The 18385-nt window shown below is 41.0% G+C and overlaps 1 protein-coding gene across 1 annotated transcript in view; it reads left to right on the plus strand.

Annotated features, from left to right (window-relative positions):
• Positions 1–56: 56 nt before the first annotated feature.
• gtpbp6 (GTP binding protein 6 (putative)) overlaps positions 57–18385 on the plus strand; it is a 28459-nt gene continuing 10130 nt past the window's right edge. The window contains exons 1-5 of the mRNA XM_072576939.1: positions 57–894; positions 7417–7554; positions 10712–10782; positions 12685–12815; positions 14674–14744. Of these exons, the coding sequence (XP_072433040.1) occupies positions 441–894; positions 7417–7554; positions 10712–10782; positions 12685–12815; positions 14674–14744 (865 nt within the window). The 5' untranslated portion in view covers positions 57–440. The remainder of the gene's footprint in view (positions 895–7416; positions 7555–10711; positions 10783–12684; positions 12816–14673; positions 14745–18385) is intronic.

An 18385-nucleotide genomic window follows, 5' to 3' on the forward strand; every position in this document is an offset into this window, starting at 1 on the left:
CAAAACTTTTAAAAAGAAATTCTTTTTTTTTTGGTTTAGGAGTAAGGCGTGTGTCACAGTCCTATCATTCCGTCGGGGAAACTAAAATAAGGGGAATTCATGCAGGGTTTTAGTTTCTGAAATCTTGTATCGTTAAAGTTTTCAATCGGAGGTGGAGTTAAACGTAGCTGAAAGGGTTATAATTAAACGCATAAGTTTTGAAAGTGTCCATGTGGGAAGCTTCGTAAGGATCAGAACCCTGCAGCCACATTTACTGGGTATCCAAGATCTCTTTCAGTCACTGTTAATATTTTCTATTGTTAATGCAAGATGTGGCATCAAACTGAGTCAGGATCAGCTGGAAGATGTCACCTGAATGTGTTCTTTAATTTTCCCATTAACAGTTGGTCTTGAAGTGATACAACTCCTAGATCTGACTTGTGTGGTTTGGGGTTGCAGTTATGGTGTTCCTGAGGAATATGTCGAAAATGTTTTTACTGCATGCCCTGAAAAGGCTACCACTTCGGAAAAGATGCTTCTCGGCAGCAGGTACACAGATCCCAAAATTCTTGTGTTTTCATCCAAAGCTGCCGCTGAAGAGCAGAAAGGTTTCTAGAAATTTAGAGAAAAGTAATTCTCATGGAAATATATCATGCTATGAGTTTCGGTGTTTGAGCACAAGCAAATGTTCTTCAAATAATAGAAAAAGTTTCAATACCAGAAAGCCTTCAAGAAGTGGAAAACCAACCGTGGAAAATGATGAGGTCCTATCAGAAGATGAATATGAATTAGCAGATGCTGAACTTGAACAGTTATTTGAAGAACGAATATATCCTGTTCCTGAAGGAGGCCATAGGATATTTATTGTGCATCCAAATGTAAAATGGGGAGAAAAGAAACAGCATCTCACAACAGGTGAGTAACTAATGTAAATTACATTTCAGTATATTATGTGGGAACGCTATCATAGTGGTAAGTTAGTGGTTACATAATGCTGTAGCCTGGATAATGACTTAGTGATATCAGTTCAAATCACTACACCATAACTGGAGAATTTTAATTAAATAAACAGTTAGTAACAATGACGATGACTGTGTAACAGAATTACATAAATGTCCACCTAATTCTGCTATCTTTACTATTCTGACCTAAATATAAGAACAGGCTCAAATTAAATAAGTAGACTATTCACCTCGGAGAAAGTGAGGACTGCAGATGCTGGGGATCAGAGCTTAAAAATGTGTTGCTGGAAAAGCGCAGCAGGTCAGGCAGCATCAAAGGAGAAGGAGAATCGATATTTTGGGCATAAGCCCTTCCTGGTTCACCATTCTGTAAGATCATTCCCGATTTGTTTGTATTTCAGATTATACCTTCTCGTCTATCTCCATAAGCCTTGATTCCCCCGCCTAACAAGAAACTATCCACTCACATAAAAGCAAAATAATGTGGTTGCTGGAAGTCTGAAATGAAAACAAAAAAATCAACAGGACTGGCAGTATCTGTGGAGAGAGAAACAGAATTAGCATTTCAAATCTGAAATGATACTTTATCAGATCTGACATCAAAATCATTGACCTAAATTGTAAGCAGTGGCTTGTGTAAGCATAAGCCATTCATCAGGACACTTATAGCTGAGAGTGCAAGAGGTGGATGGAGATGGGGGTAAAGGTGATAGGTCGGAGGGGAGTGTGGAGTGGATAGGTGGGAAGGAAGATGGACAGATGGGACGGGTCATGAGGACAGTGCTGAGCTGGAAGGTTGCTACTGGGGTAAGATGGGGGGAGGGGAAATGAAGAAACTGGTGAAATCTACATTGATGCCATGGGAATGGAGGGTCCTGAGGCAGAAGATGAGGTATTCTTCCTCCAGGTGTTGGGTGGTAAGGGAGTGACGATGGAGGAGGCCCAGGACCTGCATGTCCTTGGCAGAGTGGGAAGAGGAGTTGAAGTGTTCGACCATGGGGCGGTGTGCCTGGTTGGTGCAAGTATCCCAGAGATGTTCTCTGAAGCGCTCTGCGAGGAGGCATCCTGTCTCCCCAACATAGAGGAGACCACATCGGGAACAACGGATATGGTAAATGACGTGCGGAAGTGCAGGTGAAACTTTGACTCCAATACATCCAATCCACCTGGACACCCCATGCCAGTCTGTTACCTGCCTTCGACCTCATTTCCAACTGCCGCCGGGACATTGACCGCCTCGACCTGTCCACTCCCCTCCCCCACTCCAATCTCTCACCCTAACAACACGCAGCCCTCCAATCCCTCTGCTCCAACCCCAACCTCACCATCAAACCAGCGGATGGAGTTGGGGGGTGGTGCAGTGGTAGTTTGACGCACTGACGTCTACACGGCTGAAGCCAGCCGCCAACTTGAAGACACTCCTCCTACCGCCCTCTTGACCACGACCTCACCTCCCATCACCAAACCATCATCTCCCAAACCGTACACAACCTCATCACCTCAGGGACCTGCTGTGTTTTTCCAGCACCACACTCTCAATTTTGATGAAACATGGCTGATTCTACTTGATTATCTTGCGTTTTTCAGTCCACATCTATAACTCTTTCCTGATTAATTCTATCACCTTTCCCGTGACAGATATCACCATATTTACAAAAGTTTATAAAAACCGAAAGAACTGCAGACAGTGTAAATCAGAAATAGTTCTGAGGAAGGGTCACTTGACTCAAAACGTTAACTCTGATTTCTTTCCACAGATGCTGCCAGATCTGCTGAGCTTTTCCAGCAATTTCTGTTTTTGTTTACGTATAAATCCCTGTTTGCTGTCTCTCTCCCTTCTCGAAAAGAAGAATTATATTTGCTACTTTCCAGTCAGATGAACATTTCATGAATCTAGGGAATTTTTGGAAAATTAACATCAGTACATCTACTACCTCATTAGCAATCTTTGTAAAGATCTTAAGATGAAGTCCATCTGAACCAAGAGGCTTGTCAGCCAACAGTTCCTTCAGTTTGCTTGGTACTTGTAATATTGCTAAATTCCAACCTCCCTTCCAGTTTCTTTTTCCAATTGCCTAAATGATTTTTGTATCCTCTAAGGTAAGACAGGAGCAAAATATTTGTTCATTTCTCCCACCATTTGCACCCCATTCTCTGTAGAGGACCTGCTTTACTGATTCTTCTCCTTTTTAAAAACCTGTAGAAAGTTACATTACTATCTGTTTTTACATTCGTATCTACCTTCCTCTTATACTCTAAGCTCTCTCTCCTGATTTAGCTAATCTCTACATTTCTTTATATTATGACCAATCATCTGATCTGCCACTCATCTTTGTGCCATTATATGCTTTTTACTTAATTTTGAAGCCTTTCTTGTTGTGGTTGTGGGTATGTTCACCGATCTGGGAAGTTGATTTTCAGCCATCTCATCCCGTATCTGGGTGACACGTTCAATGCTTTGGAGCCTCCTGTGAAGCACTGCTGTACTGTGTCTTCTGCAATTTATTTGGTTCCGTTTCTGCTGCTTGCACTTGTCGGTTCCAGTTGACCTGGACTCAATACACCGGCCACTACAATGAACAACCAGAAGCAGCAGAAACGGAACCAAATAAATTTCAGAAGACACAGTACAGCAGCCCTTCACAGGAGGCTCCAAAGCACTGAAGGTGTCACTGAGACAGTGGACGAAACGTCTGCAAATCAACATCCCAGCTTGGCGACCATATCCACAACCGTGACAACCAGCACCCGAGCTACAAATCTTCACACAAACCTTGAACACCTATGGGCGAGAGACGCTTCCTTAACTTCTTCAGTTTACCACAGATGTTGGGTCCTCCCTTTAGAATTTTTCTTTATAAAGGGAGTATATTAATTTTGAGTACTCTAAAGTTTTCCCTTAACTGTATTGATTTATCCCCTAGAATAGTGTGTTAGTCTGCTTCAGCAAGCTTCGCTATCGTGCCCATATTGTTTTTATTCAGGTTCATGATATTAATCTTCGACTCAATGTTTTCTTCTCAAACTTTGGTGACTGTTAGGGAGCCTGTCCAACACTCCCAGTATTCCAAGTAACCAAGTTTCTATGCGGGTTTAGCATAACATCTTATCCCATAAATTGGTCCTGTGCTTTGCTTTTTAATTTGCCTTATTAAACTGTTTCCTTCTATTGATTTGCATATTTGTACCTCCAGAGCTATCTACCTTCACATTCCTAAACACCTATTTTCCAAACGTAGTTGGCCTCATTAATCTTTCCACAAAAACTAAGTATGGAAAGTCTTATGTATAGATGTTTTTTTTAAATTGTTTATGGGTGTGTGCTAGGCTAACATTTATTGCCCAGATAATACTGAAGAGTCAACCACATTTCTGGGGGCTGGAGTCATTTGTAGGCCAGATCAGGTAAGTAAGGATGACAGGTTCTCTTCTGTGTAAAGACCTTTCTGGTCCACTGTCAACAGTGGTTACATGGTCATCATTAGGCTATCTTTTTATTTCATATTTTTATTTCAACATAAGATATCTTCAGTGGTTCAAATTATAATTTATTATGTTTATTTCTATATTTAAACTTGCTCCTAAATTTTAAGGAAAATAGCAAAAAATAAACTATGAAAATGAAAGCATTCTTATCAAATAGAAACTTTACCTATACAGTTACAGTTGATGGTGGAAAGAAATATGATTCACTTATAGTATTGGAACCATCTGGTGTGAGGAAAAGGGCATGGAAGTGAAAATTAAAGTGAAGAAAGACCATATTTTCACTAGAGTTGCAAAGACAAAGCATGTTACAGGACTTCACGATTTCAATACATAAATCATGATCGACTGTTTTAACTGTTGACAGACTATTGAGTGGGCACAAGCTTAAGAAAATCACAAAAGAATTGAAGGGGATGTTAGAAAATTCTTCCTTGCACAGAAAATGATTAAGATATGGAAGATATAGAATGTAGGGAAATAGATGGTGACATCTTGAAAAATATCTATAATACAGAGGAGGAAGTGCTGGAAGTTTTGAAATGCATAAAGGTGGATAAATGCCCAGGACCTGATCAGGTATACCCTAGAACTCTGTGGGAAGCTAGGGAAGTGATTGCGGGCCCCTTGCTGAGATATTTGTATCATTGATAGTCACAGGTGAGGTGCCAAAAGACTGGAGGTTGGCTAACGTGGTACCACTGTTTAAGAAGGGTGGTAAGGACAGGGAACTATAGATCAGTGAGCCTGACGTCGGTGGTGGACAAGTTTTTGGAGGGAATCCTGAGGGAGAAGATTTACAAGTATTTGGAGAAGCAAGGACTGTTTAGGGAGAGTCAACATGGCTTTCTGCATGGGAAATCCGGTCTCATGAACTTGATTGAATTTTTTTAAGCAGTAACAAAGAGGATTGATGAGGGCAGAGCGATGGACGTGATCTATATGGACTTGCTGGTAAGCCGTTTGACAAGGTTCCCCATGGGCTACTGGTTAGCAAAGTTAAATCTCCTAGAATATAGGAAGAACTAGCCATTTGGACACAGAATTGGCTCAAAGGTAGAAGACAGAGGGTGCTAGTGGAAGGTTGATTTTCAGACTGGAGGCCTGTGAACCAGTGGAGAGCCACCAGGATCGGTGCTGGGTCCACTACTTTTCGTCATTTATATAAATGACTGGGATGTGAACATACGAGGTATAGTTAGTAAGTTTGCAGATGACACCAAAATTGGATGTGTATTGGACAGCGAAAAAAGTACCGAAGAAGTGCTTATGCCCGAAACGTCGATTCTCCTGCTCCTCGGATGCTGCCTGGCCTGCTGTGTTTTTCCAGTACCACATTTTTCAACTCTGGTACTCCAGCATCTGCAGTCCTCACTTTCTCCTAGCAAAAAAAGTACCTCAGATTGATGGGTTAATGGGCTGAGGAGAGGCTGATGGAATTTAATCTACTTAAATGTGAGGTGTTGCATTTGGGAAAGCAAATGTAAGCAGGACTTATACACTTAATGGTAAGGTCCTCAGGAGTGTTGCTGAACAAAGAGACCTTGGAGTGCAGGTTCATAGCTCCTTGAAAGTAGAATCGTAGTGAAGAAAGAGTTTGGTATGCTTTCCTTCATTGGTCAGGACATTGAACATAGGAGTTGGGAGGTAATGTTGCAGCTGTACAGGACATTGGTTAGGCCACTTTGGAATACCATGTGCAATTTTGGTCTCCTTCCTATCAGAAGGACTTATGAAACTTGGAAGACTTCAGAAAGGATTTACAAGGATGTTGCCATGGTTGGAGGATTTGAGCTATAGGGAAAGTTGAATAGGCTTGAACTGTTTCCCCTGGAGCATCTGAGGCTGAAGGGTAACCTTATAGAGGTTTATAAAATCATGAGGGTCATGTATAGGATAAATCGACAAAGTATTTTCTCTGGGGTGGGGGAGTCCAGAACTAGAGGGTATAGGTTTAGGGTGAGAGGGGAAAGATATAAAAGAGACTTAAGGGGCAACTTTTTCACGCAGAGGGTGGTACGAGTATGGAATGAGCTGCCCGAAGAAGTGGTGGAGGCTGGCACAATTGCAACATTTAAAAGGCATCTGGGTGGGTATATGAATAGGAAGGGTTTGGAAGGATAGATGCTGGCAAATGGGACTAGATTATGTTGGGATATCTGTCGGCATCGATGAGTTGGACCAAAAGGTCTGTTTCCGTGCTGTACATCTTTGTGGAATTTACTTTCGATAACAAACTGGCTTTGGAGCAAAGTACATTGTTCATTAATTATTTAAGAAGAAATTGGTACTTGTTTTAAATTTTAAAAAGAATAGATGTACAAGCAATGAGCAAGGGCATGACCTTAACTTTGGAGCTCAAACAGCCAAATAGTTTGTGACATCCAAAGAGTTTGGGCTCCAGTGCACATATTACAAAATTAGTGTCGAATATTGTTTGTGTTATTGCACAAGTGCATCAATCAACACTAACCTATCATGTAATCTCCTACTGAAATTCCTTCTTTCTTCAAAACTATAGGCTTTCTTGCCCCTTGCAGTTTGTCAAATACTCCCTCCTTTAGTAATACTTTAAATTTAAAAAAAAAAATTTTTGGTGATCTGTTATATGGATTGGTTTTTAAATTGTAAAATTAAAACAGAAAATGTTGGAAAAACCCAGCAGTGTCAAAATGGGAACCAGAGTTAGCATTTCAAGTCTGGGACCTCTGATAGAATATTAACTGTTTCTCTCTCTACAGATGCTGCCTTTTCTGCTGAACATTTCCAACATCATCTTTTTTTATTTCAGATTTCAAACATATACAGCACTTTTTTAATATAGATTGACATTTTCATTGTTTTATTATATTTTAATAAAGGAGATGGTAAATCAGCATTTGTCCTCTGACATCTTCTGGCAATGCTGTAACATAGCAGACCAACCGCTACAGCATTGTTCACTGTTTGGACGCTGCTGTTTCAATTCTGACCTTTCTTTCTTCACAAGGTGACCTTCAGATGGATGAAGCGGTTGCTCTTGTGAACACCCTGCCCAACTGGCATGTTGTTGATAAGATTATTCTTTCTACAAAAACTCCAGACAGCAAACTCATCTTTGGCAAAGGCAACTTTCAGTTGCTTACAGGTAATTTGATTGACTTTCTTAATAATAAGGTGTTGAACTAAAATACACAAGCTTCTAAATAAGTTCTTGCAAGGTATCATTTAAAATGGCAATTCTTTTAGGAAATATCAGTTAAGCTCCCTATTAAGTTACATAGCTGATTGGGTCTTTACTGATCCACAATCAATCTGGTTGGACATCGAGGCCTCTCAAGTAAAATACCCACTTATTAACCTTTTATTTTCAGACAAGAAGAAAATCATTACAGATCACTGTAAAAACCCTACAATACTAAACACAATTAAGGCTTGGAATATAATGCGGCAAAATGAGGGTAACTCACATAAAACATCCCGCTATGCACCGATAGTGGGAGCATGGGGATTCCAACCGGGGTTTACAGATGCCACTTTTAAACTCTGGAGATCCAGGGGTATCTCATGTCTAGGGGACCTATTTAATGATGGGGTCCTGATGTCTTTTGAACAGCTGCGTCAGAAATTCAGATTACCTAATGGAGACCTCTTTCGATATTTCCAAATTCGAGACTATATACAGAAGAAGACTACGTTATTAGATAGTCTTTATACACCAGATAGAGAATGTAGTGTCCTACGACCAGTGGGGATATCTTCCGTCAGTACTATTTATCATTTACTACATGATGAAGTATCGGGAGATATGGATAATCTGCTTAAAACATGGGATCAGGATTTGGGACTAGAAATCTCTATAGAAATGTGGAATGATATTTGGGAAAATGCTAGAAGAATTACTATCTGTAACAGAACCCAGGCTATCCAGCTGAACATACTTCATAGGGCCCATTAGCACTGGTTCGATTGGCAAAATTTAAGGCAGGAGCAACTCCAATGTGTCCCAAATGCAAAATAGAGGTGGGCACTCTTGTACATTGTCTATGGACCGGTCATAAGATCCGTAGATATTGGACTAAATAGCAAGTACCCTGACAGAAATTCTAGGAACGGAAATTAAAGTTGACCCTGTATCTCTCCTTTTGGGCTTTTCGAACTTTCCCTCCCTGGATACGCACAGGAAGAGATTATTTTCTATTCTCTCTTTCTGTGCAAGGAAAAATATTTTGGTGAACTGGGTGGCTGAGGGCCCCCCTGGACTTTCAAACTGGCACAGATTAATTATGGAATGTATTCCCCTTGACTTCCTTACAAATATGGTGCACCGAAAGACCGAATTATTTTATAAAATGTGGCAGCCCTTCTTGAATTACATAAATACAGATATTTTGGCTATCCTAACAAGGGCTTTTATTTAATTGAGATTACAAACCTGGCTGGTCCGAGGCCCCTTAGGAGAGGAATCCCGCACGAATACGGGTTTTATTACATTTGATGTTAACACATTCCGAGCATGTAAGAGACTTAAATATACACTCTGGTTAGTTGTAGGTTAGATTAGTAGAAAGTTGAGTTTTGTTTTTTTTTCTTTTTTGGTTTTTTTTCTTTTGTTAAATTTTGGCTATTGTATATTTGATTTAATTGTATATTAATGTTTGTATTTGAGAATTTTGTTTATTTTTGTAAACTTGTAAAAATGTTAAATTTCTAATAAAAATATCTATTTAAAAAAATGGCAATTCAATGTAGTTTTATGTAGGGTTTTCCAGTCATTAAGAAATTACTTTTTGTATCTTATTCCACAATATTAGGGTGCATTTCAGCCAATTCAATTAACTCCATTTGATATCGGTAGACGTTGGGAGGCACTGGATACTGCAAAGGCTATGGGTTCTGATAAAATTTTGGCAATAGTACTCAAGGCATGTGCTCCAGAACCTGCCACTCCCCTAGCCAAACTCTCTGCTGGTTGGAGTCAGACCTGGCACATAGGAAGATGGTTGTAGTTATAGGAGGTCAGTCATCTCAGCTCCAGGATATCTCTACAGGGGATCTTCAAGTTAGTGTCTTAAGCCAACCATCTTCACCTGCTTCATCAATGACCTTCCCTCCATCATATGGTCAGAAGTAGGATGTTTGCTGATGATTGCACAAGGTTCAGCACCATTTGTGACTCCTCTGATACTGAAGCAGTCCCTATTCAAATGCAGCAGTTCCTGGAGAATATCCAGGCTTGGGTTGACAAGTAGCAAGTAACAGTCGCACCACACAAATGCCAGGCAATGACCATCACCAATAAGATACAATCTAACCACCACCCCTTGACTTTCAATAGTGTTACCATCACTATCAATATCCTGCAGGTTATCATTGACCAGAAACTCAAATGGACTTGCCACATAAGCACGGTGACTACAGGAGTAAGTCAGAAGCTAGGAATACTGCGCATGTAACTCACCTCTTGATTCCCAAAGCCTGTCCACCATCTATGAGGCAGAAGTCAGTAGTGTGTTGGGATACTCCTCACTTGGCCGAGATGGGTACAGCTCCAACAACATTCAAAAAGTTTGACACCATCCAGGACAAAGCAGTGCACTTGATTGGGACTATATCCACAATCATCCATTCCCTCCATCACCTACACTCACTCGCAGCAGTGTGTACTATCTACAAGATGCAATGTAGAAGTTCACCAAAGATCCTTAGACAGTACCTTCCAAACCCATAAGCACTTCCATCGAGAAGGACCGAGAAGGACAAGGGCAGCAGATACTTGGGAATGCCACCAGCTGCAAGATCACCTCCAAGCCATTCACCATCCTGATTTGGAAATATATCGCTGTTCCTTCACTGTTGTTGGGTAAAAATCCTGGAATTCTTTCCTTCAAGGTATGATAGGTTAACCTATGGCACTTGGATTGCAGCAGTTCGAGAATCCAGCTCAGCACCATCTTCTCAAGGGCAATTAGGGATGGGCAATAAATGCTGGCCAGCCAGCAATGCCACCGTCCCACAAGTTGAATAGAAAAAAATAATTAAAAATGTGTGATCAGGAAAATATATATACTTTATGACGTCTCTAATTTTGTCCCACACAATGTATATAAGATATTGTGAAACATATAGGCTGTGGGTACAGTTAAGTACTTTGAACAAAATGTACAATTATTTGATAAAGCTATTTTTGCAATGCTTTGTTACAGTAAAAAACAGTAAGTAACATCTTTCATAGCTTCATTATGTTCCAAACGGTTGCAGAAAATTAAGTGCTAATATATTACAATAATGCTATTGTTTTACAGAAAAATTAAAAAGTTTGCCACAAGTTACAGCTGTGTTTATGAATGTTGAGCGGCTGTCTGCATCATCTGAGGTAAAGAACTTTCACCCAAGCAGAGTATGATGTAAAAGTAATAACTCATCATAATGTCCTGAATTATATATAATTGACAGTACTTTCACCATGTGATTAAATTGCAAAGCGGAGAATTGATGCTCAGATCATTCATACAGTATCTTCAAGTGGCAGAGATTCAAAAAATGCATTAAGCTACTCCCCAGTTCCTGTTAATTTGTCATTTTCTGTACAGTTTTGGAGTTATTATACCAAGGATGGGTTAAGTATGTATTTCGAGAATCAAACAACAACGTATTTCAAATACTTTTGTCTGAGCATAATGTATTAATATCTTGCTACTCCAAATCCAGGGGAAAATGAACAGCACGTTCTGGGTGTGCGAAACGGAGTCATTAGACTAACCTAAGTTGATCTTTATGCTGACTCATCACTGCCCTGAAGTCGTTGGGATGCCATAGCTGGCCTTAAATTCAGATAGTGTTCCTGTTTCTGAACATTAGCCAGCAGTCATTGGCCACTGAAAAATGCAGTTTGTGGTCATCAGGTGACCACATAATCAGACTTGGCTGTAATTCACCCCAAGCTTGAAAAGCCTGTCAACACTGTTCACTTTTAAAGTGAAGGGATGAATGTTTAGAGGGGTCTGAGGAATTAGTTTTCACCCATTGTATGGTCGGGGTCCAGAATGCATTGTCTGGGAGGGTAGTTGAGGCAGTTAACCTTACAACCTTCAAAACATTCTTGGGTGGACACTTGAAGTGTTGTAACATTTAAGTCTATGGGCCTAGTGTGGGAAAATGAGACTAGTGCAGGTAATTATTTTTGGCTGGACAGACTCGATGAGCTGAAGGGACTCTTCTGCATTATATAGAACATAGAATATTGCAGCGCAGGACAAACCTTTCGGCCCTCGATGTGATTCTATCATTCAGTCTCACTAGTTGGGCTTACACATTTGGACAAAAACCAAAGCTGAAGGAACAGTATACTAGTGTAATCTGCACCTTTAGCAAAGAGATTGAGGAAAACCAAGAAGGAAATATGTATCGTTAAACAAAGTAATAGAAAGATGATTAAATTCTGTGCATTGAAGCTACCATATAACATTAACTTCAACAACTGTGAGACTAGAGTAACAATGCACTCCTCTAGTCTTGGTCATGGCACCATTGACCAGAAATTAAATAGGACCTGCCTGTGGCTACAAAAGCAGGCCAGAAACTGGAAATTCTGATGTAACTATCTTACCTGACAGTTGAAAGCCGACTACCAACTATAAAGCAAATGATGGGAGTGTGATGCAATACTCTCCATTTGATTGGAAGAACGTGGAACAATAATCCAGAAGCTCAAAGCCAAGGAGAATGGAGCCAACTAAATTAGTACCCATCCAGCAACCTAAGCATTAAAACCCTCCCTATTGATGCATGTGCCAGCAGTGTTTACCATATACAAGGTGCAATGCAGCAATAAGGCCCTTTGATAGCATCTCTAAATCCATCATCTCCACTACCTAGAAAAAGGAGGGCAGCACCACCTGCACGTTTCCCTCCAAGTCAGATGCCATCGTAATATTTTGTCATTTCTTCTCTGATTCAAAAATCTGGAACCAAATTCCTTCCTAACAGCATTCAGTGTGCCCACACCGCATAGACAGCAGCAGTTACAGAAGGCGACTCACTGCCACTTTCTCGAGAACAAATGGGGAGCAGAAATAACTGCTGGCCTATATTTCATAAATAAGTTTTTAAAATGTTTTTCCAAAAATACTCATACCACCCTTTGTTCTAGTGTTGTAGAATCAGGCAGTGCTGATAGAGGCTGTGTGATCCATTGTGCCTTTTTGGCATTTCATTGTGTTGATTTTAAGCTATGTAAAAGGCAAATAAGTGAAATATTTCCTTTTGATTCTTCTAGAAAGAGTTAGAATCTGCCTGGGGTGTTAAAGTGTTTGATAGGTACTCAGTCGTCCTTCACATCTTCCGTTTTAATGCCCGAACTAAAGAAGCTAAACTGCAGATAGCGTTGGCTGAGATTCCGTATTTGAGGTAAGGGTTCAATTTCCTACAACACTTCTAAAACTTTAACTGCATCACATTGATTATTATCATAGAAGATATCAGTGATACACTTAATTATAACAAACTGTCCTCCTCACTTTTAGATCTCTGGAACATCCGCACCAATCAACCCCACTGCCCTGTGGCTGAACACTTCAACTCCCCCTCCCACTCCGCCAAGGACATGCAGGTCCTGGGCCTCCTCCATCGTCACTCCCTTACCACCCAACACCTGGAGGAAGAATGCCTCATCTTCTGCCTTAGGACCCTCCAACTCCATGGCATCAATGTAGATTTCATCAGTTTCCTCATTTCCCCTCCCCCACCTTACCCTAGTGGCAACCTTCCAGCTCAGCACCGTCCTCATGACCCGTTCCATCTGTCCATCTTCCTTCCCACCTATCCACTCCACACTCCCCTCTGACCTATCACCTTTACCCCCACCTCCATCCACCTCCTGCACTCTCAGCTTCTTCCCTTCCCCGCCCGCCCCCCTCCAGCCCCAGCCCCACCCCCCTCCTATTTATCTCTCCACCCCGAGGGTCTCAGCCTCATTTCTGATGACAGGCTTTTGCCCAAAACGTTGATTCTGCTGCTCCTCGGGTGCTGCCTGACCTGCTGTGCTTTTCCAGCACCACAATCTCAACACTAATCTCCAGCATCTGCAGTACTCACTTTCACCTATTAAAATGATTTGTCAGCTCACTATTTCCATTTGAAGAATTAAGTGAAAACTGAATTTACATAGCACAATCCACTTTGAATCATATAATATGGAAGAAATCCTTTGGCCCATCGAATCACTTCTGAAGTGCATTCCAGTGCACAGCACAATCTGTAAATATGCATTCAGATTTTGGCTGTCGCTCAGCTGTTGCGAGGGTGTGTTTCTAGTTTTCTAAGTGGGAAAATGTTTGGGGATGTTGCCAACTAATTGCTTTGCTTTCCATTGGATCTGAGAACAGGATTTAAGTTGAAAAATCCTTGCTTTTGTCCAGCGCAGACATACCTGTTCATCTCAATAACAACACATTCAATATAGCTTTAAATTAAGGGGTGGTAGGTATAGGACAGATGTTAGGGGTAGATTCTTTACTCAGCGAGTCGTGAGTTCATGGAATGCCCTGCCAGTAGCAGTGGTGGACTCTCCCTCTTTATGGGCATTTAAACGGGCATTGGATAGGCATGTGGAGGATAGTGGGCTAGTGTAGGTTAGGTGGGCTTGGATCGGCGCAACATCGAGCGCCAAAGGGCCTGTACTGCACTGTATTCTTCTATGTTCTATGTTCTATATAGTTCTCAAATGAAAGTTGTTTTATAAAACTTCATCAGTCGTGGAACAAGCTGATGAATTAATCTTTTGTTTACAATTAAAAATCATAGAATTCCGGCAACACCAGTTCAGTGCGGAAGTATGCTTCATAACTGCTGCTGTGTGTCTCCACCCTGATCCTGCATTCCATTCCCAAAACCCAATGGCCTCACAACATAATATTATCTAATTTTTTTGAGTTTCTCAGTTGCCTGATAGTGCTTTGCTGAAGTGATCCCATGTAAGAGATTCTATACCAAAGCACAGTAGCATGAAGTGGCATCGCATCCCCATTTTTATAAAAAGGACATACTTTGCTACATGTTGTTACTGTGGGTGTGGTAGAATACACTGATTATTTTTGAAAACTTTAATTTGTCCTTTTAAATCACCAGTTTTGTTTTTATAAATGACCTATTTTGGCTAAGTCTTGCAGCAGCCTGTTCCAAACAGGATTTGCAGAAATGTAACTACTTCTAATGGGAAGAGTATGGTGTAATTTCATTTGAATAATGTTTTGCCCTCATTTGGCAGGTCTCAGCTGAAAAATGAAGTGGCTCACTTAGACCAACAAGGTGGTGGATCCAGGTACATAATGGGGTCAGGTAATATTCTGACTGCATCATACATTTGTCATACAGGATTATTGACCATAATCATTGATCTAATTTCCTGCATTCTTGTGATGCTGATTAAGTGTTATTGCAATGTGGATTTGATGATTGTACTTCCCACAATATTTTAAGTATTAGTTAATACTTAACTTAATATTAGCTGGAAGATGCTCAGCTTCGTCTTTGATAAAGTAAACACTGTTGTAGGATAGCTCATCACCCGATGAAAGGGAGCTGTTAAAAGAAAAATTGTTTTATCATTCCAGAACTTGGGAGTGAAAGTGTTAAAAGCTGGTCAACAATCTCTAATTCTAATGTGCTCGACTTCTGTTTATCTCACATACTGCTTGTTCCTCTCAATAATTCCAGCATTTTAATTTTAATCCTTATTTCTAGTATTTTGTACCATTCTAGTGAATCTCTGCTTTCTGCCTCTGCCTCACTATTATATCCTAGTTTTTACTGATCTCAGTAAAAGTTACCCAAGTAAAAGTTACCCAATCTCATTGCTACTGGTTCAGTTCCAATGTTGTGAAATGCCTAGGAGTAAGTTGCTGTGCTAAAATTGTTGTAGGTGGCCTTTGGTCTTGATGGTTGCTCATCGATCACTTCATTCAAACTCCACAACCAATGTTGTCACTTCACAAAGTCCTACAGTCCTCAACCCTCCCACGTCTGTGAATTGTATAGATTGGCTTCAAGGTTTTCCTACAGCCTCAAAGCTTAAGCCATGGATGTAATGGAATGCTATCACTTTTCTGAATTGGTGCAGCTCCAACAACACTGAAGATGCTTGACACCATCCAGGACAAAGCACATTAACTCCCACATAAAGCTAAAGCACAGTGATGGCAATACTACTGTCTTCAAGCTGCACTGCAGTGGTTCACCAAGACTTCTTTGGCAGCACCTTCCAAACCTGTGGCCTCTAGAGTCAAGGGCAGTTACTACGTGGATACATCACTAATTGCAAGTTCCCTTCCAATAAGCATATTCTAAACTTTCAACTGCAAAGACTCCGTGCCTAATGCAATAGTTGCATTACAGAAAATTATCTCATTTAAGCAAGATTGCGTTGTTTGAAACATATTCTCATCAAAACCCATGTAAATGTTGGAGCATTCTTGGAACATCAACAAGTACAGACTATGAACAAAGTTAATAAAAAAAAGGCAAGAAAATATGCAAAAGGAATGTATTTTCATGCTTTTGGTCCGTATCTGACTCATCTGCAGCTCTGGAAGGTGAAGGTTGAGGATCATCAGACTGCTCCTTTGCTGCTTTGAGTATCCTTGTGGATCTTATCTAACCTAACTTGAGGCAGGCAAAGCCAAAACAGGTGAATGAGTAGGAACTAGCCCAGGGATGTTGAGCTTGACACTTATTTATACCTCTGCACCGCTGGGAGAGGGAAAGAATTGCGTTATCACAAATCAGGTGCACATTATTGGAATCCTAGGTAGTACAGTAAAAACAGTGTGATGGTGAAACCATATGAATCAAGGACCATTCCTTTACTGTCACTGGGTCAAAATCCTGCAACTCCCTTCCTAGCAATACCGTGGGTTTACCCACCAGATAGACTGCAGAGTTCAAGAAAGCAGCTCATCACCCTTTCCTTTCCCAAGGGAAGTCAGGGTGGCCCTCCAATGCTAGCTTTGCCAATGAGACTTGTGTCCCATGGACAAATAAGAAATAAAATTCTGGATTTGGGTTGAGAAACGGATTTAATTCAAATGGAAGAGGACGACTCCTTCAGCTAAATCAATATTTACAATTGGAAACCTCTGGCTGAAATGTCAGTACAGTTGTAGAGGAACATTGCTACCTCACATAAAGGTCTTAGCTGAATGCTATTTACCACATCCCCCAAATGTGAAACAGACACATGTTTTCCACATAGAATCCCTACAGTGTGGAAAGGGGTCATTCGGCCCATCGAGTCTGCACCAATCACCAAAGAGCATCTCACCCAATCCCCTTAAGCCCATATTTCCTATGGCTAACCCATCTAGCCTGCACATCGCTGGGCAGTATGGCAGTATTTAGCATGGCCAACCCCCCCCCCCCCCCACCCCTCCCCAACCTGCACATCCTTTGGACTGTGGGAGGTAATCAGAGCACCCAACGGAAACCCATGCAGACATAGGGAGAACTTGCAAACTCCACATAGGCAGTCACCCAGGGCTGGAATTGAACCTGGTTTCCTGTCACTGTAAGGCAGCAGTGCTAACCACTGAGCCTCCATGCCACTCTAGAATTATAAACGTAAAAAAAAATTGATGCCATTGGTTTGTATTTGAGTTAGTTTTGTCAGATACCTCCTAACTATTTAACTTCCTTCACATACAGGTCCTGAAATGAAAGTAAAAGCAGTCAAATTCAATGCAGTTTAGATAAGACTTGATGCATTACTGATGAACAGTGGTATCAAAGAACAGCAGCATCCCACTAAACTGTGTAGAATTGTGGCCTCTGTATAATTTCCCTTGCCCTAGGTACTATTGTGCCAATCAATGCGACACACAATACTTTCACAATTTCTGCTCAGAACACCCTTTCTTATACTCTTGCTGCACAGAAAATTCTTTGGAGATCAAGTTAACCAGTCATTACTTCACTTGTATTGGAGCTGCCCAATTACAATGTGGTTATGTATTCCCTACAGCCACTTTGAGTTCAGGTCCTTTAACTCCTCAAACATATTGTTATTGGCTTGTAATATTCTAATACCAAATTCAACCAGAATAAGAGAAACATAACAGATTCCCACTCTGTTATTTTATCTCCAACTACTCTGGCCCTCGGATTCTACTAATATATTCACCTTTTTATTTCTCGCACAACAGCATGAAAGTGGTGCCCTAGTGGTATTATCCAGAGACTCAGATAATGTTCTGGGGACCCAGGTTGGAATCTTGCCATGGCAGATGGTGGAATTTGAGTTCAATTAAAACAAAACCCTGGAATTAAGAATCTACTGATGACCATTAAAATCACTGTCGATTGTCAGAAAAACCCATCTGGTTCACTAATACCCTTCAGGGAAGGAAATCTGCCAACCTTACCTGGTCTGGCCTACATGTGACTCCAGATCCACAGCAATGTGGTTGACTCTCAACTGCCCTCTGAAATGGCCTAGCAAGCCATTCACCTGGACCAATCACTACAAAGCTTCAAAGAAATGAAATCAGATGGATCACCTGGCATTCACCTAGTTATAGGAAAAGATAATGGCAGAAATAGCCCGTTAACCTTCAAAGTACTGCACATCAGCAGGCGAGTGCCAAAATTGGGAGAGCTGTCTCACAGTCTAGTGAAACAACTGCCTGACATAGTCATACTCATGGTATTGCATCTTAAAATGTCCCAGACATCACCATCACCATCCCTGGATATGTCCTGTCTCACTGGCAAGAGAGACCCAGCAGAGATGGCAGCATAGTGGTATATAGTTGGAAGGGTGTTGCTCTGGGAAACCTCAACATTGACTCTGGACCCCATGAGGTCTCATGGTTTCAGGTTAAACATTATCACATACCGTCCTCCCTCAGCTGAAGCATCATTACTCTTCAATGTTAAACAACACTGAGAGGAAGCACTAAGGATGGCAAGGGAAAAAAATGTACTTG

This window comes from Chiloscyllium punctatum, chromosome 9, assembly GCF_047496795.1.
Source record: "Chiloscyllium punctatum isolate Juve2018m chromosome 9, sChiPun1.3, whole genome shotgun sequence".
Classification (NCBI taxonomy): Eukaryota; Metazoa; Chordata; class Chondrichthyes; order Orectolobiformes; family Hemiscylliidae; genus Chiloscyllium; species Chiloscyllium punctatum.